At 36.7% G+C, this 17,491-nt stretch overlaps 1 protein-coding gene across 9 annotated transcripts in view; it reads left to right on the top strand.

Moving 5' to 3' along the window:
- Positions 1–17,491, top strand: part of LOC131433096 (RIMS-binding protein 2) — a 258,477-nt gene that overhangs the window by 154,136 nt on the left and 86,850 nt on the right. For all 9 annotated transcript variants that reach the window (XM_058599885.1, XM_058599884.1, XM_058599886.1 and 6 more), the window contains 4 exons: positions 8,272–8,809; positions 8,890–9,007; positions 9,130–9,281; positions 9,403–9,594. In XM_058599885.1, coding sequence (XP_058455868.1) covers positions 8,272–8,809; positions 8,890–9,007; positions 9,130–9,281; positions 9,403–9,594 — 1,000 coding nt within the window. The remainder of the gene's footprint in view (positions 1–8,271; positions 8,810–8,889; positions 9,008–9,129; positions 9,282–9,402; positions 9,595–17,491) is intronic.

The raw sequence follows: 17,491 nt of genomic DNA, 5'->3' as shown, positions 1-17,491 counted from the left end.
ATTGATTCTCATACTAGGTTGCATTATTTAAAAACCTTTGAGTGGAGCATTCACATAAATTTTCATAGACACAACTTATAAAGGGTGATTTTTTAAGAGCTTGAGAACTTTTTTAAACAATAAAACGCATAAAATTTGCAAAATCTCATCGGTTCTTTATTTTAAACGTTAGATTGGTACATGACATTTACTTTTTGAAGATAATTTCATTTAAATGTTGACCGCGGCTGCGTCTTAGGTGGTCCATTCGGAAAATCCGCTTTTTTATCGACAAATTTTGTTCAGCGATGAGGCTCATTTCTGGTTGAATGGCTACGTAAATAAGCAAAATTGCCGCATTTGGAGTGAAGAGCAACCAGAAGCCGTTCAAGAACTGCCCATGCATCCCGAAAAATGCACTGTTTGGTGTGGTTTGTACGCTGGTGGAATCATTGGACCGTATTTTTTCAAAGATGCTGTTGGACGCAACGTTACAGTGAATGGCGATCGCTATCGTTCGATGCTAACAAACTTTTTGTTGCCAAAAATGGAAGAACTGAACTTGGTAGACATGTGGTTTCAACAAGATGGCGCTACATGCCACACAGCTCGCGATTCTATGGCCATTTTGAGGGAAAACTTCGGAGAACAATTCATCTCAAGAAATGGACCGGTAAGTTGGCCACCAAGATCATGCGATTTGACGCCTTTAGACTATTTTTTGTGGGGCTACGTCAAGTCTAAAGTCTACAGAAATAAGCCAGTAACTATTCCAGCTTTGGAAGACAACATTTCCGAAGAAATTCGGGCTATTCCGGCCGAAATGCTCGAAAAAGTTGCCCAAAATTGGACTTTCCGAATGGACCACCTAAGACGCAGCCGCGGTCAACATTTAAATGAAATTATCTTCAAAAAGTAAATGTCATGTACCAATCTAACGTTTAAAATAAAGAACCGATGAGATTTTGCAAATTTTATGCGTTTTATTGTTTAAAAAAGTTCTCAAGCTCTTAAAAAATCACCCTTTACAAAGATTATATGCACATAGTTAGAATAGGCGGCAATAGTAAAATGATTCTATCGCAATTATCCACTGCCCATACAGAATCGGATCGCGAAACGAGAATAAGCGACCGTTTGTTGCATCAGAGAGAATCCTCAGAGCAGTGAGCTAACCTTTGATTCCCAGACAGGTCATCGAGAGAAATTCGCTCTCGCACTGGTGTCTATTCTATGTTAAATAAAACATGCCGGTTTTTTGTTGCTGCGATGATATCCGTCTCTCTTTGATGGCACTGATTGAATCGTGTGAAGAGTTGCTAGTGAGCGGTCTTTGATACGATAAAAGCATCCTTGCCTGTACCTAGAAATAATGTTCAATTTCCCAGGTGTACCAGGTTATAATGCGGGATATTTTGAATGGACATACATGATTATTGTTAGTAACAGGTTCAAGATTCAAAGTAGTTGCTCTCGAAAGCTATGCATTTTTCCTATCAACTCACGAATACCACGTCGAAAAAACTGTTCATCTGTAGAAGTGAACCAATCAAGAAGTCATTTTTCCACATCTTCATAACTAGAGGAGTGCGTAAGACTTAGATCAAAACAAATGATAGTCGAAAGAGAACAAGTCTGAGGAGTATGGAGGGTAAGACCGAAGTTTCCAGCTAAGTTCAGAAAATATGTTCTTGGCCGCTATCGCTGTGTGCGAGTGCGATGACGTGCAGTTCAATTTGAACCGCTAAGCAGACGTAAAGTTTCTGCTATTTACAGAACACTTTTTGTTTTGCAACGAAGTGCAATGTCTTTTCTGACGTGCCGAACGAAAACGTGTTTTCGACTATTTCTGGCCGATGCAGGTATGGTCATTTAGGGGTTAGCCAAAAAGTGTTCTGTAAATAGCAGAAACTTTACGTCTGCTTAGCGGTTCAAATTGAACTGCCGAGTTTAGCACTAAGCAGTTCAATTTGAACTGCTCTGCACTGATGAGTCAAAGACGAAACGTAAAAATAATGAAAACGGTTATGTGCCCTAGCACAAAATTTGGCTAACCCCTAAATGACCATACCTGCATCGGCCAGAAATAGTCGAAAACACGTTTTCGTTCGGCACGTCAGAAAAGACATTGCACTTCGTTGCAAAACAAAAAGTGTTCTGTAAATAGCAGAAACTTTACGTCTGCTTAGCGGTTCAAATTGAACTGCCGAGTTTAGCACTATGCAGTTCAATTTGAACTGCTCTGCACTGATGAGTCAAAGACGAAACGTAAAAATAATGAAATTACTAATAGTTTTTTGGATTGTGATGTTACAGTAAAAAAATCCGCGATTGTTTCGTCGACGAACTTATATCTGTTTGAATGGACATCTCGTGAAAAAATCTTGCATTAGGACTGTGCTCGGAAAACATGCAACAGACTAAAATGATCACCAACAATTTATTTTAAGTCGGATATTTTTCAAACTCTCAGAAATTGAATATATACGTATTAGCTATATTTTCATAAAGTTGATTTATTCAACCTCTTCTCTTAGGATAAATGCCCACACCTTAGGTTTGAAGTAATCCATCGTCATCCTTGAGTTCACGGGGTTATATTTCTTCGCTTTTGTTAAACTACGACCGTGCTGCGGGGTCGTTTGATTCTTCTTGAACAATTTTATTACCCGTTCGATTTGTCGATTCCCAACTATTCCACGGCCTGAATTTTCCACAAAAGCGCGTCAATTTTTTTGTTCAAGCACAGTCATCTCGATAACCATTCGTATGGAGCCGCATGGTGCCACATTTGGAGAAAATATACACTTTGAATTGCTAATAGAAACGTAATTTTTTTTCGAAAGTGAAATACATGTAATTTTGTTTTTCAACAGTGAAATGTGGATTTACGTGACTTTAAATTTCTATTTTTCGTGGTTTTTGAGATCGTTACAAAATTAAAAAATTCAACTACGATGAAAGAGAATACTAATTGCAAATTTGGGTAAAATTTTCCACTTCGAAATGAAACCATCCAATACAAAACAGTACGTGCATAGTATTTCTAAAATATGTTCCTTAGATTAACCCGCACAACCCCCCTTTTGCTGCCGCTGTTTATCTTCTCACAAGCCGACGACATTGACGCCAGCTCGAAATGCTTCTCATTTGCCGAGTTAAACCACCGAAAAATCAATATCAGTGCTCAACGCAAATCATCGCATCGCTGAACGGAGTTGAAGCGAAGCAGTGAACCTCGTTCTTTCCTGTTCCGATTCCCTGGAGCTTTCGTTGCTTCGGTACAAAATCACACCCACTGACTGAAGCATTCCGGTTAATCCGACAATTTTCCAAAACGGACCCCGGAAGAATGAGTGAGGATTGGAAAGATTAGGTTTTTTTCTGCCGATCGGTTGCGTACCTCAGCGCAACGATGACGTCGGTTTTTTTTTCATTCAGGCTTCCACTGGAATACTGGAGAGCTTGCTTACATTCACTCCACTGCTTACTCCACTATGGTACTCGCCTCCCAGACAGATGATTATTAATATAGCAATGGTGATGACGTTGGAAACGACAACGAAGAAAGATACGACGTCGTTCAGGGGAGAGAGAGAGTAAGCAGTCCTGGCTTTTAGTGTGTTCCGACCGAGATAAAGCCGCATCAATCCTTGCTTCGGAGCATGGCAGTGCGGCCGATTTATAATATTGTTGATACATAATAAGTGTATTTATTGGAATGAAAGTAGAAGAGATTTATAACCAAAAATTTAGAACGCAGATAATATTTTATTGAACATAAAATTCACGAAAGCTCCGAAAAAGTAGGGTTTTGCAATTCATTCATTCTGGTCGTATTTTTTCATGCAAATTTTCAACATTCTAGGAATCACAGGAGCCGCCACTCTATGGTACCGACCAAAAATGATTGAACGATTGGGTTGCCAGCTCTTCGTCATGGCTTAGACCTAGATTGGGGATCAGTGAGCAAAATGCAAACGAGAAAAATACTTAAAGCGAGAGAATGTGAAAGATGGAGAGAGAGAGAGAGAGAGAGAGAGAAAAAGAAAGAAAGAGTAGACGGTGCCGACAGCAAGTGTCCTCACAGCATGAACACGAGAACGCTAGCGAATATCCTTGTTCATACCAATGGTGTCAAGAGGAGACACACGAGATTCGACGGTTATTGAATTAAGATCTCCTAAGTGGAGAAGTTGTCTGAGAATCCGGTGCGTGTATGTTGAATCATGTATATTTGTGACTACTTGTTTCTATCATAAATTAAAATACGTACCAGTGGGGGCCGAAGAGCAAAAGTGTGACAAGTAGAGGTGGTACTAAAATAAAAATTCCATCTGTGATAAATTGCATGGAATTCAACGACGAGTATTTGCGGCAAAATAAATATTAATCATACGGATGTGTGATTCTGTGTATGAAAAAAGTTTGTCGCGTCTATTCGACCTATTTTCGTCGTGATGAAGAGCTTCTGCGTTTTCTGCATTTAAATATGTTATTGATTTTAAACATATTCGTGTTTTTTTTAGACAACGAATATTGCTTGAAACTTTCATGTGATTACTTAGCCTCGTGGTGATGTCGTGATAAAAAACTAATCAATTGATTCAAACACGTACGTTCCATAGTTTTGCCTTTATCAATAGATTTTCTGAAAAAAAAACAACATTCAATCTTAGTCCCGTAGAACCTTAGCGTTATATATCATTCGCCTCAGCTCGAATAAAGCGGAAATTGGGTATGTGTGTGTGTTAACCTTTCGAAGATTTTTATATCCGCCAAAATTTGTCGGAGATGGCTGAACCGATTTCAACAAAATATGACTCGTTTAAAAACTACTATTCGCTCATTGGCCACGTTCGTAGATCAAATAGCTGTCACTTCCGGTTCCGGAGATATAATAGTGTATGTGGCGTAAACGACAAAACGAACATTTTTACTCTCTGCTCAATTTTTACAGAGATGTCGGAACCTTAATCTCATGCTCATTTGAAAGCTACTACTGTTGGGTAATTGATCAAGCTCGAAAATTCTCGAGGATTGCTAAACCGATTTCAACAAGCTTAGATTCGTTGGAAGGCTGCAAATAGTTCACTGAACAAATTCAAACATCAAGTGGCTGCCACTTCCGATTCATAAGAAATAATGGTATAAGTGGCGTAACAGACTAAACGCTCTTTTTTCTATCGGCTCAAATCACTCGGAAATGGTTTAAGAAATTTCGAATTTTTCAAAGATACCTCGATAAAGTTCCAAAAGGCTATGCCGAACATTTCTGGTTCGGCAGATGTAATTTTACAGATGACGTAACCCAAAAATCGCAATACACGAAATTTTCTCGCAGATGCCAGAACCAAAATGCTCATGGTTGACACCCTTTTATTTTGAAGATAAAATCGTATAAATGTTTTAATGAGAATATTTTATTGCCAAACGAATGCACTATCATATCACTAAGTGAATTGAGAAAGGTCCTTTTTTACGAAGAGTCGAACACAAGTTTAGTCCCGGCCAGATGACAATGCTCGCGAAGATTAATTTATTTATTTGTTTGAAACTTATTTATTTATTTATTGAATCATTGATTTCATCTATTCGTTTGTATATTTCTTTTAACTCAACCATTATTATTTTATTTATTGCTTATTTATTGCTAAATTCGAGTAAAAATTGTTTCGATTATTCATTTATTTGTCAGCATAATTATAAATTTATTTAGTTATTTATTTATTTATTCATATATTTATATTAGATTTGTTCACTATTTTATTCATTTATTCAGGCATTTTTTCATTTGTTTTTTTTTCTTGTTTAATAATTGATGTAGTCATTTGTTTTTTATATTGTTTAATTACTTATTTACCTATCTATTTATTTATTTATTTATTCATGTCTTTATTTATTCATTTATTTATTTATTTATTTATTTATTTATTTATTTATTCATTCATTTATTTATAAATTTATTTATTTATTTATTTATTTATTTATTTATTTATTTATTGAATCATTGATTTCGTCTATTCGTATGTGTATTTCTTTTAATTGAACCATTATTATTTTATTTATTGTTTATTTATTGCTAAATTCATCTGCTTATTTTTCATTTGTTTATTTTCTTATTTAATAATTTATGTTGTCATTTAATTTTTATTTTGTTTAATTACTTATCTATTTATCTATTTTTTTATTTATTTAATTATTTATTTATTTATTTATTTATTTATTTGTTTGTTTATTTATTTATTTATTTATTTATTTATTTATTTATTTATTTATTTATTTATCAATTCACTTATTTATTTTCACTTGTTCATTTATTTTATTTCAATATTATCAGATTATTCGTGTTTTTTTTATTCATTCATCAATTGATAAATTTATTCATGTATTCATTTTTTCATTTTTTTTATTAACTTTTAACGAATGCTTTGATTTTATTTTCATTTATGTATAAGTTCATGGACTGAGTGGAAACATTTATTTGAGAAGTCAAATGAATGAAAAACTAAACAGAAAAGATGTTTTTTTTTGGAAAAAGATACGCTCAGAGACAAGACTCGAACCAATGTATAAGAACGCATAAGGTTCGAGCCTTTGAGATTGCTAAACATATTCGCTACATTATATACGGAATCTTGAAACTCTTTGACTTATGATAGTCCTGCAAAAAAGATCAGAGCACAAAGGACATTGTTGAAGTGAATCCGTCAGTCCAGTAAGAATAAATTTCCAGCACTGGTAAAACAAGAATGTTCGAACATCCGAGGTATGTCAAATTCGAGACACACTGACGATCTCTCTACTGCAGTTAACTTTACACGTTGACACACACAATGGTCGCTGACGCACAAAACCGGCAGCATTCATTTCTTCAATCGATTCTCTTCAAATCCAAGCTCAGTTCCACCGTCAATTGATCTGTTGAAGTAACAAAATATCTATTTCAATAGTGTAAGAGCGGCCTTCAAATGAGGTTTATGTAAACATTCGAACTGATTCAAGGTAATAGATGAAAGATAAACCAGGTAGCTGAAATATCAACTACAGAATACACATAAATTTTCAGTTTTCATTTTTATTATTTTACTGCTTTTATAATTCTATTCCTTCGAACTTGCTCACTACCAAGAGCGAAGACAATGAAGCAGCTCGACTACTTTTCACTTGAAACTGAGCAAGAAAACTTCAAATGACTAGGTACGATCATTCAACTGACGATGAATCATGGGAGTTTCACTTGAAAATGGCAGCAAAAGTCATATGAATTTGCATCGATATGCTGACGGTCAGTGGTCATAAATTTCATTTTCATCTGATATCATTCGATTGAAAATGAAATTTTACCGCACTGTTCGAGACACGACCGATCACGACGACATGAAAAACGGAAATCTTCAAATTCATTGATAAATCCATTTAAATTTTAAAACTTTGTTGTGCACCACCGCTCGTATATATAGATTTCATTCGCCATCGATGATTTGTTTGCGATGTTTGGTGCTTATTAATTGTGTGACGTATAATGCGTTCAATGATGGTCGTAAATGAAGGTTCATGCTTGCTTTACTACTATTCTTTCTTTTTTCCAGTTTCTAAAATCAACGGGTTTGGCATGATTCGTTACAAAACTTATGGAAAATGATTTAATATTATTCAAAAATAGATTTTTTATTATTTCTCCTCCCGGGTTGGCTGTTCAATGCAGAGGGCACTGGTCTTACAAAGCAGTTGTCGTATGTTCGAGACCCGACCTGGAAGGATTCGTAGTGTCAGTAGAATCGTAGCACCAGCCATGCAATGGTTCTGTATACTCTGAATCGGCAGCGAAGTCTGTTGAAAGAGAAGGTCAAATTCCACTACAGCAATGTAATACCAAGGCTTCATTATTTCTCCTCTGCGGATATTTAGCAGAAAACTAGTATTGCATATGCAGAAATTTGAAAATCTGGTAAGATCTGCAAAATCTGATTTGTTAAAGTGTCTGTCAGTATCAGAAAGATCTGGTATATAATACATAAATCTTTAGAATTGGCAACTCTTGTAAGACACGAAGGTCAGTTGGGGATCAACGTGGAAATTTAACCCTGCCATTCAGTGATTGGCTCGTCAAAACCTAGAACAGCTCATTTGATTTTTGTTTTGGTGAATCAAACACGAAAACATGTAGACATTATGATAATTTTGACTAATTTTTCTTATGCATCAACCATTTCATCCAACCTTTTTCCAGTTTGGCTGATCTTCTCAACGAACCAATCTAAATGTTTTGTAATTTCTTATCCCTAACAGAGCTCAACAATGCCCGTTCTATCATTACACAATACCCACTCGATACCGTCGGGTTCGGCTAGTTACACTCTAGGGCTGAGCGTAGCACCCGTAGCCTCGTCGTATACATTTCCGACGCATTCGGCAACGACCGGAGGTCTGGCGAGTGTTCTCTGCAATGTAGGAACGTCCGGTGTAGGTACGTCGGGGGTCTCAGGTCTCGGAGGCTTGGGAACTGGTCTGGGAACTGGTACCGGACTAGGCTTAAGCTCGAACAACCCACTCAGCAGTACGTTGGGAACCAACCTGACCAACTACAACACAAGTACTTCGTACTCAACGTACACCAACCCGCTACTGACATCCGGTGGGATCAGTTCCAAGATGAAACCACTCGATGAACTCGATATGTTGACAAGGTATGGTCAGCGCGGTGGAACACCATGTTCTCCAATTCCACCGGCAAACTGGGGCATGGATAGCTACTCCGGTATTGACGGTGTAAATCCCGCCTTCATGCATGCCCAAAATCGATCACTAATCGGAATGGAACTAGATGGTGAGTATAGTAGAAATTGCATTCGTCGCTCATTTCCGCTAGGATTCGTAGGTCCTAAAAACGCTCTATTCCCCCCATAGCACGAACGCACGGTTTAACACTGAACGGAACCGGTGAACCGCAAGTGGATATGTTAGATATACCGGGAAAAGGTAGATGTTGTGTATTTATAGCAAGATTTTCCTATGACCCGCCAGAGTGAGTATACCATTTTTTTCTCAATGCACTAATTATAAATATTTTTTTGGAAGTTGCTATTGGGACAGTACAGGGTGTGAGGATACCAATTTCTTTTTTCTTTATTGATGGTGTCATTTTAGAGTGGAAGGTTCAGAAGGTGAATTGGCGCTTTGCGCAGGTGATTATTTGTTAGTCTGGGGCAACGGTGAACCGCAGGGTGGTTACCTGGATGCCGAACTGCTAGATGGTAGAAGGGGCCTGGTGCCCGCGCCCTTCGTTCAAAGACTAGTAGGTTAGTTACATTACGTCCCAGCGATATCATCCGAAACGATCACTACCGCAAGCAAGCAGCACAACTTCCTGGCAATCATAATCATTCTCTGATTTGCTTTCCTTTAATCTTTCAACTCTAGGTGACGATTTGTTAGAATTTCATCAAGCCGTAGTGTCGACACTGCGGGACGCAGACGACGCTCCGATTAATCTCGAACCAGCGCCGTTACCGTCGGGTATTCCTCTTATGCCGCACACAACCGACGACTTTGCCCGAATCAGCGAAAGTCATACCGACGTAGGTCAAGAGTTTGACGACGAAGCCGACACAGGTAGGAGCATTCCAAACCGGTTGTTACTGTATCTGTGTCTGTTTGCTCTCCTTCTCTGGACTGTTCTTCTTTTTCACACACTTTCACGGGGGGTTTTCAACTTCAGCTGCTTGATTGTTGCGTCAATCCTAGAAATGGATGAAAGCTTTCCAATTGTTTTGAAAATGAGTTTGAAAGCTTCCCACCACGTAGACCTTGGTCAAACATTTTCAAATCGATCAAGCTTTTAGTAAAAAAAAACATCGCAACTAGCAAGCAAAAGGTTGAGAACTTCCAATGCATGTGATCTACAACTACAACTAACTAAAATCTATTTCTGCACAATTATTCAATGTAATCCACTTTGAAACGGACATCGTGACATGGGTAGAGAACGAAAAGAAAACAGTTTCCAATATGTTTACATATTTTTTTTTTTATTTAATTACATATTTTAAGGCACATTGCGTTAAGCTATAAGATGCCGAGGGCATATGTTTAAACTACTTAAACTAGATTTTTTTTATTTTCACACCATACGAGCTTTGGGAGATCCGGTCTTCAACGGGTGGTCGGCAGTGGCTGGCTGGATCTTGTACGCTGGAGCAAACCGGCACGACGCCGGTACGCATCACTGTTGGTCGCATCTTTTCGTTCGTGTGGGTCCGCGGAAAACACCCCCGACTACGAGGAATGTTTACATATTACAACAGTTATCTGAACTGTTTTCTATTGTTATATTACCATGGTTTTCTTTCTGTTAATTTTTGAGTTTACGAGTTTTTTATTACATTTTGATATTTGTAATAAATGGAATAACACCCTGAATCACCCCCACCCGAAACACCGGTTCAGACCTTTCCCGAAAATTAAGAAATTAATAGGGGTAGATGGGGTAAAACGTACCCCCTAAGGAAATGTAGCCATATCTTAACTGTAGAAAATAACACGGAAGAGTTTCATGCATGACTATCTTCCGTAATCATTATTTCTCAAAATTACGTACAAATACTCGCTAAATGCATTGAAAATACATGGAATATCTCATTTTCCAAAACCCCTAAAAATTGTCTATTGAAATATATGAGGGTAATGATGCCCGATCGTGGAAAACATGAAAAATATACATTTTAAATTACGCGAAGTGACGATTATCTGAACATAGAGGCAGGATGATCTTAAACAACGGGTAAACATCCATCAAAACAATGGATTAAAGCTCATGACAACCACGGGGCAATATGCACCCTCATAAAGCATCTTTTTCTTATTCAAAGAAAGCTTTAGACTTTTCGATGACGAAATATTTGTTAGGAGGAAGATTGTTCACTATTATTTATTAAATTGATAACTTATGGATGATTTTTGTAAGCGAATTCTTGTGCTTTTTGCCTCACACAATTCGGGTCGTCTTGCCCCCAAAAATATGAGACGATAAATTTGACGATTTTAATGTGGAACACATTTTTGTTTTCAAATTAGAAACTCAAGAAAAATACACGTAAAAATGTGGTCAGGTTTTGAACAATTACAGCTCAGTCAATTTTGTATCAATTATTAATGTTATTTCATCATTTGATTGGAAATATTTCTACGTATTGATTTGAATGTTCATATCCATGTATTTTTAATTGTATATCATTGAAATGTCTATTAATAGCAGTGTCCTATTTTGTCTGCAAAAAATCTCCGGCATACCGGATTTCCCTGCCATAGACGACGGTTTTGAAGGAGTAAGCGATATATCAAAGGGGAAAGCATCGCTCTGATTGGTCAATCGATGCTAATGCGAAGCTGTTGGAAGCACGCGAATCAATAAATAGCAGCGAAATTATAGCTAACGTTTCAGTTCTACGCGTAGCATGCTAGAGTTAGGTTGTTGCTAGACAGCAAGACAAAAAGTGCCATAATACGATTTGAAGCATTAACTGGTATACTCTGATCTTGTGTCATGCAAGATCGGATGAAATTCCATGTTATGTCGTTTCGCCTGAGAAAATGACAACTACCCCAGGGTAAATTTTGAGTGCGCAAGATTAATTTCTAATTTATATAAGATGAACTCGATTGATGATGAGATAAAGTTTATCGCTTCAACCAAAATCGCAGAAGGATAGTAATGGTAGAGAAACGCTATAAAAATAACTGCTTGCGTACAAAACTTGAACACAAGCTTGGCGAAGAGAAGCTTAAATATCGATATCCGTATCGCAAGCATGTACAAACATATAATTGCATACATTTGGGCTATTGATGTTATTTCGTCGGCTACAGAACAAATACAAATCACGACTATTAGGTTGTTCGCAACGCTGTTTTATTTCATATGGACTGATCTACTATCTACTTTTTTGTTGGTTCCTTATAAAGATCAATCTAAGCAGACTCTCGTGCATTTGCGGATACTAAAGTGTGACGATTAATTGAAAATATTGATCATTAGAAATTTTGGTTGCCTTGTTTCACATCAATGGCTCGAACAACCCCAGGGGCTGATCCTTGGAGTTTTTCTATAAAATTGCAAATACATCTTCTGTATTAGAACTAATTTTAGAAACAAATAAGTTCACTGGTTACATAATTAAAATCGTCTTCCTCACCCTAGATAATTACTATGGAACGAACATAAAAAATTACTTATAACAGAGACATAATTGATTTTTTAAAGTTTTCCAAATATGATTGAACCATCGCTACCAAAATTTCATAGTAATCTGTTGTTATGGTGGACTTACAGTTTCATTAAAATTTCATTGAAAAAACTTGGTAACTTTTGAGGAAAGCAAAAGGTGCATTATGCCTCGGGGGTGCGTTTTACCCCATCTTCCTCTATAGGAGACAGGAGCTAGACCGAACACGTGGTTAAACCGTACAGCTTAAATATCTTATAAACCTGCTATTATTTCGATTCATGGATTAACTTTGTAAACGCGCTTAGAGATGCCGCGGTAGACAATCCAGTTTTAATGGAATTTTTTTTTCAATTTCTAAAAAATGTCCGATTTAGCCTTGATTTCCGTCATATTATGAAAACTCACCACGAAATTTTTTTTCTGAATACACGCCTGTACATAATGCATTTCTCTCGAAAGCAAAGCAGCTGAATGTTGGTTTTATTTGCACTCGTTTGGTGCGAAGTTCGCACTGCGAACGGTTTCCTAATTTAATTATTTTCACTTCCAATTTGCGTATTTCAACAGTTAAATAATTCTTATAGCTCTTTTGTAAACATTTATAGCCCTTAGAAGGACAGATTTATAGAATTTTCTCTGTCGTTGTTCACTTTTCGGTGTATTTAGCATCAATGCAAACCACCATCTACAAAGTCCGCAAAGTATTCCATCTACAAAATAAACGTATTTTTGAGCATGTTTTCGTTGTACTGCGTACCGAATCTTTATAACACAAAACAAGAATACTATAAAAGAAACGAAGGTGAAATTGAGTCTTTGTTATTAACATCTCACAAGGTTGTAGAAAAATATACGTTTTCCATTCATGCACACTAAGAGTGGTGGTAATAAACCAGTTTTCAGAACGGTAGGTCCTTAGACAATGCTGTTCAATAGCTTTGATGCCGCACGAGTCCCAGAAAATGCAAGATAAGGTAGACAGGTTTAATTTCTAAGGTACCAAAAAAAATGTGGGTTTGTTACAATATTGTTGTTCTTCGAAAATGTGAGTTTGTTACAATAGTGTTGAGAAAAATATTGTTTTTTTTTTTGTTTTTGGTAGACACTTTATACCACTTTTTCCTGCTCTTATTTGGGTTTGACCTTGATGCAGTTGAAGAATGGGAATAAATTAACTATTGTTTTTTTGTGATTGACTTACCTATCGGCTCAGTTCGTCGAGATCGAAAAATGTCTGTGTGTATGTGGCAAAAGTATGCATTTGATTTTCTTGGCAGGGCTGAACAGATTTCTACAAACTTAGATTCAAATGAATGGTCCTACGATTTAGATTCAAATGAATGGTCCTACGGTCCCAAAGATTGATAAAAATAATTGCGATGACCAACACGTGACCCGTTGATTAAAAAGGTTGCACACCACTGCTATAGAATTCTATCTTGATCGGATGGTTCCGAGATTACGAGGTGAAATGTATTTCAAATTTTAAGATGCCATCGAAAGCGACAATGCAAATACATCAAAAATTTTACTCAACTGTTGTAAGTTGGTGCCCAATCAAACATTTTTTTTTAAATCAAGTTTAAAAAAGCGAGTGGGTGATGTCAGAGACATAACTGAATGACGAGAATAAGAATAAAACTGATAAGCTCTTCCTCACTTCGGAAAATTTTACCTTAGCTTGAGTAAATTCTATACCTAGGTAAACATGAAAAAATACGTTTATATCAAATCGTAGCCAAAATTGCATTTTTTTCGACAATTTTGTTTTAAACGGCTTTGAAGTCGATGCTTAGCGTACACTGATAAAATTCGACACGTTAGATAGAAGAGTTTCGCATTTAATTTCGCCGCACTAAATCACTTCAAATCGCATTTAAACGAAATTATAATGAAACCTATAGTTATTACTCCTGAATTTCATCAACCAAACAGCAGATTTATTCCAAATGAGTCTCACTTAACATTCAACTGAGTTGACTGTTGGATGGATGCATATAAACTGATGAAAGTGCTAAAATTTCAATTCATTTCACACTCTTTGCTCATGTAGACTCAATTTTAATAATAGAGGCATAAGAATTTGTCATTGGAATGTCATCAGTTAAATGTTTCAATTCAAATAACTTGAATGATGATTTATTCAATGATTATTTTTTGAAGTTAGTTTGATTTTTGTCGACTAGCAAAAAATCCATACACACCAAATTTCTCTTCCAATGTTTTGTAATTAATTTCGCGGTTACGATTAGTAAAACATTATTTTTACTGAACGATACCCTAAATTTATCCAACTTACGCTCATCTCTCGATGAACTACTGAATATCAGTAAATCTACTGTAAAATTACTGAACATTTAATGACATGATCTGTGAACTTTGATATGTCAAACTCAGTAATGGTTTTACCAGTTCACAATTAACTGAATAAATATAACGAATTTCAGTAACCATCACTGTATACTCTGAATTAATTCGTATCTGTCAAATAACATCATTTTAGGAGGTGAAGAAGTGAAAATTTATATATTCATCAAGAAACTAATTACTGTGCAAAACGTAGGGGAGAGTGTTCGGTTACCGGCACTCTTTTATTTTAAGCTCATAACTTCTGACTTAGTGAACATTATGCATCCATCTATACATCAATGGAAAGCTAAAGTCCCTAGCTAACAGGAACTGATTAGGAAACTAATTTTTTTTTAATAAAATTTTTTTATTCAGGCCAATTTGCGTACAAACTTTACGTGACCGAATGAGCCATGTTTTTATTAGATAAAATATTTTTTTTACCCTTGGATCTCGTTGTCACCCTTTTTCTAGAGGGAAAGGAGCTTCCATTTTTATCTTGCGATGATTAAGGGGCACTTTGTCTGTGGCTCGTCCCGTCCTCCATTGCCGCATCGGTGGTATCGTTGTTGGTTTCCGTTTTTTCTTCGTTTTCCTTGTAATTCGCATTCTTGGGTTGGTTGTTAGTTGCTGTAGACGCGCCTTGTTGTGCATTAATTGCAGTTGCTGGTTGGTTTTATGGTACAACAGGAGTACTGCGCTCACTAGTTTCCGTTGTTGGGCGGTTGTCCTTGTTTTTGTTTGAAGATGTCCTTTTCACAGTTTTAGTGCAAGGTTTGTCGTAGTGTGCAGGTTGTTCACAAAACTGACATGTAACCAGTTGATTTTCATACGTAATCAGCGTTTTACACGGATGTATCCCGTCTTGATCACAAATGATGTAAGATGGAATTGCTTTACGTAGTTGCATACGTACCACTCGCACGCCATTCCGGATACCCGGAAAAAATTCCGCCATATTTTCCTTTCGATGGAAAGAACTTCACCGTACTGTGACATACTTTCCCGAACGAACTGATCGCTGGTCTGCGGGGGAAGGTCATGCACGCGTACTTCTATGGCATTGTCCACCAAGTACGCAGGGATTTTATATTTAACATTGTCATGATCAACACTGTGCACCCCGTTATTAACCGAAGCAAATGCAATTTCATCTCTTTCACGTTTGAACAGAATGTACACACAGTTAGACGCCTTGTTGAATTGAATCTTCCTTACATCATTAACGTTTAGATGCATTCGTTCCTTAAGCAAGATTTCAATTTCGGTTGCTGCTGGTCTAACTTTGCCGCGCTTGAAATCAATACAAATTGAATTTGGCCTTATAGGCCAAGTTTCAGGCTTTGTTAAATCGTATTTACCCATTTCGTACACTCTATTGTTCACTACACTGTATTGTCTTTGTTTCTATCGTCTCGGCCGTAAGCAATTGTCGACTGTGTCGGATAAGATGCGAGCACGAACTGGGAAACTAAGTTGATTCATTTGTTTGAAAGAAAAAAAAAATATTACCAATTTAGTAAAGCGATAAATTCTGGCTATTTCAAAAAAGGTGTTCGGTTACCCCAGGAAATTTGACCAAAAATGGATTAATATAAGTAAAGACTGTAGTTATTCAAATAAAAAACAGAATTTTTCCTTCTTGAAAGAGTTTTGGACAAAAGTCTTCATTGTCTGATGGTGACTTCACCTTGGCTTTCTTGGTCGATGATTTGGATGGTGGCGCCTTTGGTGTTGATTTGGCCGGTCTTCCACGTTTTTTCTTAGCCGGAGCATCTGCTGTATTAGCAGCTAGATGTTCGGCCAAAACTTTGGCTTGCTTTTGTCTCGACAGCAGCCTGCATATCACTAACATTTTTTCACGATTTGTCGAAAAAATGGGGGGCCGAAATCGGTAGACATTTTAAAAATGACAAAACAAATCTTTGGTTGCGAAAATTTTGATGGCATCCGGTATTAAATCACGAATTAAATCGATTCCACCTCATAAATATTCAATTCACTTACCTTTCCGATTGATGCTCTTCAATTTATGGCACTATAAAAAAGTCAGAAAAAACTTTTGTGTTGATTTTCACGCAATTAAAATTTGTTTTGAACACAGCAAAAAGTACAAGCGTCTGTTTGCTTTGGTATTCGGCACAAAAAGAACGTGCTGCTATTACACACACACATGACATTTGTTGGAATGACGCTATCTGCCTTCTGTCAAAAGTTACGGTGGGGTGCCGGCAACCGAACACCTTCCCCATTCAGTAAACCATTCAGTACTCAAAATTTAGGGGCGGGTAGGGTCTAACACTTTTGATAAATCATTTATTATTTTCTTTATATTTTCGTATAGTAAAACATTTGAAGAATTTTCTGTGAAATTTTCAAGCCTATTGGAACGAAACTCTGGAAGTTATGAACCATTATCTATGGCTATCTTATTCTACGAAGAAGCAAGAGCTCGGCGCACAGGCCCAAGATTTCTACTTCGATTGACTTCAAAATTTGACAAAACATTCTTGAAATGTTTCGTTGTAATAAATTATAAAAGAAAAAATATGATTTTTTGAAAATGTTAGACCCTACGGGCTCCCTGGAGTAATTAATTGTTTCCATTGATTTTATAGACAAAAACCTTTAAACGCGTTTTCCTCGAAAGCAGATTCTGAAAGTCCGTGTCCATCGTCATTCAAAAACTACTGCACCAATTTTTTTTCAATTTTGCACACCCTTTCTACATATAAACAACCCGACTCCAACGTTTTCCTTTTCGTTGTTTGTTACATTGGGGATGTTTAACTGCTACAAAATGGCGGATTTTTTCGTGAAAAACCGTAGTTTTCACTTTGAACAACCACCAAAAAATTAAAAAAAAATCCAACAGAAACGTTGGGGTCTAGAAAAACTTCTACTCTAACTATGCTGCGTTCATTTGTTCACTTCTG

This window comes from Malaya genurostris, chromosome 2 (assembly GCF_030247185.1).
Source record: "Malaya genurostris strain Urasoe2022 chromosome 2, Malgen_1.1, whole genome shotgun sequence".
Taxonomy (NCBI): Eukaryota; Metazoa; Arthropoda; class Insecta; order Diptera; family Culicidae; genus Malaya; species Malaya genurostris.
This window is presented reverse-complemented; position numbering and strand designations above follow the sequence as displayed.